Source organism: Lotus japonicus, chromosome 6 (genome assembly GCF_012489685.1).
Source record: "Lotus japonicus ecotype B-129 chromosome 6, LjGifu_v1.2".
Classification (NCBI taxonomy): domain Eukaryota; kingdom Viridiplantae; phylum Streptophyta; class Magnoliopsida; order Fabales; family Fabaceae; genus Lotus; species Lotus japonicus.
The window spans coordinates 36,578,245-36,588,331 of NC_080046.1; the positions used below are offsets into that span (position 1 = coordinate 36,578,245).

The window sequence follows — 10,087 nt, forward strand, 5'->3', positions numbered from 1 at the left end:
TGATACCCTCACTCTGCTCATGACTCTGAATACTGATGCGCTCTGATTATTTCATTTTATCTATGTCATACATTCTTACTCTAAACTCTTTTATTATTTAGTTCAGAATCTAGATATTACTAATATTTTCATTAAGTCCTAGATTCAGGGGGAGCTAAGCTCAGAATCAAGCTGTGACTTGGATTCATAATGAGCAACATAAACCATTCACCTCAAGATAAGTTTATCTCTATTCTCTAAACTCTGAGTGAATTCAGTTTATTGTTTAAGAATTGTTCATCAAAATACTTGGTTTTGTCATCATCAAAAAGGGGGAGATTGTAAGATCAAGTTTTGATATAGTAGTACAACTCTATGTTTTGATGATTACAAGTTAACTATTAAGTATGAACAATTATGGTACTCTAACGTGTTTTCTGAGTGTTCAAATGACAGGCCAAGACTCTGGTCCTATTTCACATGATTCAGAAGCACAATGCTCTAAGAGTAACCTCTGCAACGCTTTCGCACGTACTATGTTCAATCTGAACAGTAGATCAAGCTTCAGAAGATCTGAAGAATATAAAGCTCTGATATGGATTCAGCTTACTAGAAGCTCTGAAGGATCAGAAGCTCTGAAGGATCAGACGCTCTAAAGGATCAGACGCTCTGAAGGATCAGAAGCTCTGAAGGATCAGAAGCTCTGAAAGTCCAGAAGCTGAGTAGTGAAGATTCTGAAGTCCAAGAGTAAGCTGGCTCTGAAGACCAAGTACTTCTCCTCTGAGTCCAGAAGCAGAAGGTACAAAGGTCAGAGGATCCAAGCTTCCCTCTGACTCTGATCACCAAGCTTCACAAGTTCCAAGATGAAGCATCACTCTGATCAGAAGTCAACAAGGATAAAGGTCATGTCGCAATCTAAAGTACAAAAGCAATTGTACCATTCCTGACGACCTTACCTAACTGATTCAGCCACAACAGATCCTGGAAATCCCAGATCTGCCCTCCAACGGTAGCATCTCCATGCAACGTTCAAACCCTAATCCTTGGAGTATATAAAGAGGCTGAAGATTGAAAGATGCCGCCTAAGAAACTTGTTCACACGCAAGCAATATTCAAATATTCTTAGCAATCTTTCTTCAAATAAAACTAAGTGTGTTTACTATTAGCTTTCTAAGAAGCACTTATTTGTAAACCCAAACCTTCAAACAGTTGTTTGATTTTCCTTTAGGAGATCAAGGTTGATCGGATCCTAGAGAAGACTAAGGTAGCGTTTGGTAGACAGGTGGGAACGGAACGGAACGGGACATATGTGTCCTGTTCTGTGTTTGGTATGCTTTTAAGAGGGAACGGAATAGGACAAAAGGGTGTTGTAACAGGACATTTTGGTTCTCTAAAAAAGGGTGGAACGGATGGGAACAGAACAGAACACTATTAAAAAAATTACAAAGGCAAAATTACCCCTAGGTATATACTCTCATTCACACTTGACTCTTCTCATTCTTGATCAAACCTTGTTGGTTCCACCTCGTCACCTCTGCAATTGTGGCTGCTCGACCTTGGGCATACTGCAATTCACCTCGTCACCTTCTTCAAGGTAAATTTTGTCACTCAAAATTTCTACTTTCTCTTCTTCCCTGAACTGTTTCTGGCCATACTTTCTTATTTTTTGTTGTTAGCATCTCTTCTTTGAAACTATTATAATATTAACCCATCAAAACACTCATATATCTTCTGAGTAAACACTTGAAAATCTCACTAGATATTTTATTTGATTGTTTATTTGTATTCATTGTTTTAACAAAAGAAATAGATCTATTACAATCATAGAAGCTAATTAAATTGTATGAAATGAGAATTTTGATGGAACTGCAACTTGTGGCATGTTTGGTGCTTGTATTATTCAATTTCTTATTATGGTGTGCTGGTGGTACTGGGGTTTTTTGCATACTCCAGGTTGGGTTTCTTTGTGTGGTTCTAGTGGGGTTTTTTCTTCTCATTTTTAATTATTTAATATGTATAATGAAATACATTTCCAGAATTTATTTTATCAAAAGTGCATTGCCTAATTTCTTTTATTTTTCACAATAGGATTTAATGGATGATCATCGTGTTTTGACACTCTTCTATATTTGGAGGATGTACATTAATATTCTTGCAATGTCCGGAGCCACACTTATATTAGTTAATGACTTTTTGAAAAGAAACCAAGAGAGAGCTCCTTTAGAGAATAGCCACATTAGAGATATCGCACGAGGTAGCGTAATAGATAGAATTATAAAAAGCAGTGATAACAATTGTATTTGGGAATTACGAATGTGTAGGAACACTTTTTCTAGATTGTGTGAGTTGTTAAAAGTTCAAGGAGGGTTGATAGAGGATGGAAAATTAATGATAGAGGAGCAAGTTGCTATTTTTCTAAATATATTAGCCCATCATAAGAAGAATAGAGATATTCAAGTCACATATTATAGGTCAGGAGAGACAATTAGTAGGTATTTTCATAATGTCTTATTTTCTGTTTTGCGGTTGCATGAGTTGTTACTTGCAAAACCTGAACCTGTCCCACAAGATTGCACCGATGAAAGGTGGAAATATTTTAAGGTAATCAAATTAAAATTCCTCTTAAGCTAGTTTGTTCGAATTACATATTATAGTTGAGATAATTTAGTCTCAATTTTTCTGTTGTAATTGCTTTAATAGAATTGCTTGGGAGCATTAGATGGAACATATATACCAGTGACTGTATCTGTAGCTGATAGTGCAAGATATCGAACAAGGAAAGGACATCTTGCTACAAATGTGTTAGGAGTTTGTACGCCAGATATGGAATTTGCATATGTCTTGTCTGGATGGGAAGGGTCAGCTGCTGACTCAAGGGTATTGCGGGATGCTATTAGTAGGCCTAATGGTTTGAAAATACCTGTTGGTATGTGACAAATTCTATTAATAAACTTTATTTTCAAACTAGTAATTGAACTTACAATGACAATTTTATCGGTCTAATAGGTTGCTATTACCTTGTTGATGCTGGATATACAAATGGGGAAGGATTCCTTGTCCCTTACCGGGGAAGAAGATACCATTTGCAAGATTGTCCAAACAGTCATCAATCACCTCAAAATCGAGAAGAATTTTTCAATCTTAAGCATGCCAATGCTAGAAATGTTGTTGAGCGATGTTTTGGCTTACTCAAAAAAAGATGGGCAATTCTAAGGAGTCCTTCATTTTATCCAATTAAAACACAAAATCGAGTTATATTAGCATGTTCTTTACTTCATAATTTTATCAGGACTTGCATGTCTTTTGATCCTGAAGAGCATACTCCACTTGCGGGTGATGCAATACCTATAGGGGAGGATGCAAACAATGTAATTGGAGTAGTTGAGCTAAGCAACCAATGGACTCAATGGAGGGATGAATTGGCAACTCAAATGTTTGTAGAGTGGCATGCTAATAGAAATAGGGCTTGATTTTTCTCTTCTTGATTTGATGTAATACAAAACTGAATTGTATTGTGTTTATTTTAGAGTTATATTTAGCATTGACTTAACTGTTTTAGTTGAATGAATATTTCATATTTATGTGCTTGATTTTAATAATAATTTCAAAGTTTTTGATTAACTTAGCTACGGAGAATGAACCAAATGGTGATCCAAAGAAGAGTCGTTGCTGGACTTTGATAGAAGAGGAGAATCTTATGAATATTTTACAAGAATTGGTTGTTGAAGGTCAGAAACAACCAAATGGAAAATTTAAAGCAGGAGCACATGAGACAACTGTCCAAAGAATGAGGGCTAGAATGCAAGGTTTTTTTTTTTTTTTGATAAGCTGAATGCAAGGTATTGACATTTCTTCTAAACATGTGGCGAATAAGTTGAAACGGTGGAACGCAAAATATGTTGCAGTGTTTGACATGATAAATACAAGTGGATTTGGATGGGACGAGACTAGGAAATGTGTTATAGTTGATAGCGCAGAAGTGTTGCAACAATATAGAAGTGTTGCAACAATATTTAGCGGTATGCGTTTATGTTTTAGTATCTATATTATTTAGTAAATCAAATTTCTATTATTTTTTTTACTTCATTTTTCCTTTATATTTTAGCATCACCCGAGAGCTCAAAATTTTGTCAACAAACCTTATCCTGAATTTGAGAAGATGCAAATCATATTTCGAAAGGATCGTGCTGATGGTCACATTGCTGAGTCATTTGTTGATGCTGTGGAAAATACTCAATAGGAAAATGATTTAGGAAATGGGGCCACTTGTAACGCCCCGATTTCTCGAGTGTCACACAGTAACCAATTAATCCAATTTTCGCAAAGAATTTTCGTTGTTCAATTATTAATCTGTGATTAATGACAAACCTTTCATTTTACGAAAACTCTTGAAACTTAACCTTTCCAAAAACATGCGGAAGTAACCAACATCGTAAAACTTTTTAAATAACCAACTGTAAAGAGTACGAATCAAAGGTCTGAATGAAAATAAAGATTATATCAAAACTTTTTCATTCGAATTTAAGCAATAAAATTGTTCTATACCACCACTTCGGAAACTCTCAACCCCAACAGAAAACAAAAGACTCTCAACCCAAACCCTATTCCTTAGCCTCTTCTTCTTCCTCTGAAGTGTAGTCGTCCTCCGGTATTGGCACGTCAGTCACCCAAGCCTCGTCCTTGTCCTCGCCACGGAGTGTCAGCTCCCAAGAATGGGTCGTCGCCGTTATCTTCACGACCATCTACCCCCTCCCCCCCACAAATAACAATTAAACAAGTAGTGTCAGGGTCAGGTCCAACAGAAATGATAACAACAAAATCGATAGTACACAATAGAAGTACGTTATATGTCTTTTATGGGAATAAAGTCAGTTAGTTAGTTACTAACGAAATCTCACATCACACAACCCACCAAACTTTCCTAGGACAATCACATACATCCGCAGATGTACAAATCACGTGAAGCTGCAATACTTCACAAAATCTCATGGTGACCGCAGTCAACCAAATCACGTGGAGCCGCAATGATCCACAAAAGTCTCACGGTGACCGCAGTCAACCATAATACGTGGAGCCGCAATGATCCACAAAATTCTCCCTCGCGTGCAAGCCCATCGTTCTCATGGACCATAGTCTACACCGACCTATGTTTCATTAATTAAGTTCACTTGCAAGCGAGTTACATCACAACAAATCTCTTTTACTTGGTTTTCTTGGCTCTAATGTCAAACCTAGAGTCTTATTTTTCTCTTTATACAACCACATTCATCGCATAAATATAAAAATAAAGCGATCGCAGACACATCGGGAATTACAGCTAGATGAGCGACCCTTTTTACAGAATAATCCAGCTAGTAACAAAATACATCAATACCATACAAGTAAATTAGATATTCCAAATTCAGAAAAATATCCAACCCAAAAACCAGTAGATTCAAGTTTTCTGAAAACAAGTGTCATATTCATTTTCTAAAAAAAACAGCAGGAACAGCGATCACTAAAAATGATCTCCCGAACTCAATTCTCAACCGAATATGACATACTATACATGCCTGGAAAGCTATTTAGAAAATCTACCACTTTCTAGTTTAACACTTTTTCTTTTGAAACCCAGAACTTGGTGATATTAGGCTCTTAAGCTCGCTGTCCGGTACAGGGAAAACAGCAGGTGTATCAGTCACTAAAACCGATCTCTAGACCTCATTACTAAACCAAAAATTTTGTTCTTTATACGCCTAGAAAGATAATTCGAAGATTTATAACTTCCTAGGCTACCACGTTTTCATCTAAAGACCAGAAATAGGTGATATCGGGCCATGAAGTCCGCTGTCCAATACAGAAAACTGGAAGGGTCACTTCTGCCCTAAATAAAAATTTTGAAGATGCAAGTGCAAAGTTTCAAAGCCATTTTCCAGCAACAAAACGTCATATATTCATGTGGAATCACCCTAAGAAAAGATTTCAGAACCGAACACATCTCAATCATCACGTTGGACAAATAAATTTCATGCCAAACTTAGCAAGTAGTGCATGGGATCTTCACAAAGCATCAAGGTAAAAGGCAAGAATTACAAATAGTGAAACAACAACACATGGTATCTCATGGCAAAATCCAGCAAGCATCATGATCATAAAAGTCCAGCAAGCTATCCCATAACCAAACCCTCATGAAAAACCCTCCAACAACAAAACTTTTCACAACAAATCATGGCAACAATTCCCTAAAGAACCTACCCATTCCTAGGACCAGCCCTTACCTTGATTCTTGATCTGAAAAGAGAAGAGAATGAAATTTGGAAGAACAATCTCTTACTGTCCAAGTCCCCTTCACCTTCCTTCTCCCTCGCGATTTCTCTCTCCCTCTCGCGAGCGCGACGGCGTCCCGGCGGTGGTGGCTGCTTGAACGGCGGCCTCCCCCCTTGCTCTCTCGAGTTCTCTCTCTGTTCTCTCTCTGGTTTTTCACGTGAAGAGATGGGGTGCAACTTCTGTTTTCTGATTTGTGAAGAAAATAGGGTTTTCCCCCCTTGACTAAAACCCCATGCAATCCAACTTGTGGGCTAGGGTTTTGCTTTTCCCTTTTTAAGCCCAAATCACATAAACCTTTGACCCACTAATTAAAACCATAATCAGGTCTGAATATAATTAAAACCCAACTCTTTTTAATTAAAAACCCAACCAAATTCGGAATTAAAATAAAAACACATCAATTAATTCGCTGACACTTTACAGCCAGAACCTTGATCGGTAAAATTCGAATATCTCGAGCTACAGAGGTGGGAATGACCTGATTATACTTTTCAAATTTTTTACACTTAAAGGAATACAACTCTCATGAAGGAAGTTTTCTCAAATGAGGTCGTTAAGACCCTCTAAATATTCACACAAGTTGACAGCTATAATTTGTCAATTTTCAAACTTGGCCAAAAACCTCATTTTGTTCAATTTTTTCCACTTGCACAATACAACATGAGTTCAGTGCCTTACACCACTCAAGAAGAGAGTGAGATTCCTATTAACTCACTTCCACCTGTTAGTGCTCCAGGATCATCCTCAGTGCCTCGAGCTTCAAAAAAACGTGCTAGAGAAAATGATAGATTAATAGCATGTGTTGAAGCTTTTGCTACAAGTGTTGCAACGGCAAATAATAATATGACAATGGTGGCTCAACGCTTTGCACCTCCAAACCAAGAGCATGTAAGATCAAGGTTTGATCAGTGGTTTCATCTCTATGTTTTGATGATTACAATTAAGGTTTGTGATGATGAACAATTATGGTACCCTAATGTTTGTCTGTTTAAGATGTGATAAACAGGTTCTGAATCTGACCCAAGCCTATTCGTTCAGAAGAAGAAGAACCAAGGGTTACTAAAAAGAGAGCTCTTTAACATACCATGTTCGTTCTGAACAGTGGCAAATCCTTCAGAAGTTCTGAAGATACAAGCTCTCAAGAGGATCTGAAGAACCAGAGTCAGAAGCTCTGAAGACCAGATGTTCCAGTGGAACGGTCCAGAAGCAGGAGACTCAAGTTCTGAAGACTGGCAAGAAGTTGGTTCTGAAGACTCAAGCTATTCTAGCTCTGACGATCAGAAGTTCTGAGGAACTTGTTCAGAAGCAGAAGCTGCAAGGTCAGAAGAATCCAAGCTTCAATCTGACGAGGATCAGAGGCTTCACCAAAGTTCATCTGAAGCCTTCAGATCACAAGTCAACTGGTGAAAGGACAGGTTGCTATCACAGTACAACGACGTACAAGTCTCAGTCTGTCCGCCACCTACCTTGTACAACCTAGCAGTCTGATATTACAGAATTGCCACTCCAACGGATAAAACCCTAGCAACGGCTACATCACAAGTCTTGGAGTATATAAAGGCTGAAGAAAGAGGAAAGAAGTTAAGAAACTTTGCTGAAAACATTCAACACATTCGAACCAATTCTCTTAGCATTATTTCTTCACTGTTCTTAAACATCTGAGTTTACTATCAGCTTATTAGAAGCACTCATTGTAAACCTGAAACCGTTTACATCTTGTTGTAAAGTTCCTTAAGAGACCAAGGTTGGTCGGATCTTAAGTGGACTGAATCAAGGCTGATTCAGTGTTTAGCTAGTCTTAAGAGGATCGGTAGATCAGCTTCTTAAGAGGATACTAGTGAGAAAATTAGTGTATTGTTAGTCACTTGGCAGGTGCAAAGTGCAGTTGTAACACTCATTGATTTTAGTGGATTGCCTTCATCAGAAGAAGGAAGAAATCACCTTCACAGGTGGACTGGATTAGCTTGAGCTTTTATCTCAAGTGAACCAGGATAAAATACCTGCGTACTTTACTTCTTATCTTTCAGCACCTAGTTCCTGTCTTTGAGTTTTTCGAAAAGACACAAAAGTTTACCACTTATTGAAAAACTCTATTCAAACCCCCCCTTTCTAGTGTTTTTCGCACCTTCAATTGGCATCAGAGCTCCGGTTCTGATTTTAACACCTAACAGTGTTCAGTGATCCAGAACCTTGTGTGAAAAACAAACAATGGCCCAAGCCAATACTTCCGCTGACAACAACAACAACAACAATCAACTCAGAGCACCAATCTTTGATGGTGAAAAGTTTGAGTACTGGAAAGATAGAATAGAATGTTATTTCCCTGGCACTGACCCAGATCTCTGGGATATGGTCATTGAAGGCTATACTGATCCAGTAGATGCTTCAGGAGTGAAGATCCCCCGTTCTGAAATGACTGACGCTCAGAAGAAGCGTTCCAAGGATCATCACAAGGCGAAGTCCATGCTATTCAGCTCAATATCATATATTGAGTATGAGAAGATCTCTGACAAAGAAACAGCTAAATCCATCTTTGACTCCTTGGTCATGACGCATGAAGGAAATGAAGAGGTCAAGGAAACCAAGACTCTTGCTCTCATACAACAATATGAGCAGTTTAAGATGGAATCTGGTGAAACCATTGAGGAGATGTACTCAAGGTTTCAAACTCTGATTGCTGGAATCAGAGTGCTAAACAAGGGCTACTCTACTGGTGATCATGTCAAGAAGATCATCAGAAGTTTGCCTAAGGAGTGGAGAGCCTTTGTCACTGCCCTGAAACTCTCCAGAAATTTGAACTCGTTGAAGTTAGAAGAACTCGTGAGTCATCTCAGAAGCCATGAGATTGAACTCAAAGGGGACAAGCCTCAGAAGAAAGACAAATCTATTGCTCTTAAGTCAAAGTCGGACAAAGCAAAAGCCTATCAGGCAGAAGAGGAAGATTCCTCTGAAGAGCTATCAGATGCGTCTGGTGATGAAGAGCTATCTCTTTTCACAAAGAGATTAAGCAAACTCTGGAAGAACAGACATAACAAAAGCAAAGGACCGAAGAAGAGTTCAGGAAAAATACGAATCTTCATCTGGTCAGAAGAAATCATCTGGAAAGGAAGTCATTTGCTTCGAGTGCAAGGAATCTGGGCACTACAAGAGTGACTATCCCAAGCTTAAGAAAGACAAGAGACCAAGAAAAGTCTTCAAGAAGAAAGCTCTCATAACCTTTGATGCAACTGACTCTGATGAAGCTGAGTCAGAAGAAGATGAAGCTGTGGAGGCTCTGATGGCTACCACCAGCAGAGGTGCTGAAGCTTCAGAAGATGACTCAGACTCTGAGAATGACGATGAGGTATTCTCTAATTTTTCTCCATCTGAACTAAGAACTGCATTATCAGAAATAATGAAGAAACATGATGTTTTAGTAAGTAAATATAAAGAGCTTAAGAGAAAGCATGCTTCCAAAAACAGCGCTTCAGAAGTTCATGAGAAGTCAGTCTCTGAACTCATGGAAGAAAACTATACTCTTGTTAATGAAAACGCTGTTCTTCGTGCTACAAATGATGTGTTAGAAGACCAACTTGCATCGTCTAATATTAAGTATGAGACAAAGTATGAGAAAGCGTTTCAAAAGTTCCTTGCAAAGGGCATAGACAGAAGTCTTATGACTTCAATGATCTATGGCATGAGCAGAAATGGGAACAGTGGCCTTGGCTACTCTCAATCCATGAGAGATGAGTCATCTGAGCCCAAACGCGAACCATTGCATAAGCATTTTGTTCCCGCTGGCACTGTCATTCCAGAGAAGGTT

At 38.3% G+C, this 10,087-nt stretch overlaps 1 protein-coding gene and 1 pseudogene across 1 annotated transcript; both read left to right on the forward strand.

Moving 5' to 3' along the window:
• The first annotated feature begins 2,073 nt into the window (after positions 1 to 2,073).
• Positions 2,074 to 3,449, forward strand: LOC130725244 (uncharacterized). The gene is made up of 3 exons (XM_057576490.1): positions 2,074 to 2,580; positions 2,680 to 2,769; positions 3,153 to 3,449. Exons 1-3 carry the CDS (start codon positions 2,074 to 2,076, stop codon positions 3,447 to 3,449), a joined length of 894 nt encoding a protein of 297 aa, XP_057432473.1.
• A 110-nt stretch (positions 3,450 to 3,559) lies between these two features.
• LOC130725246 (uncharacterized) lies at positions 3,560 to 7,298 on the forward strand (annotated as a pseudogene).
• The last annotated feature ends 2,789 nt before the right edge of the window (positions 7,299 to 10,087 follow it).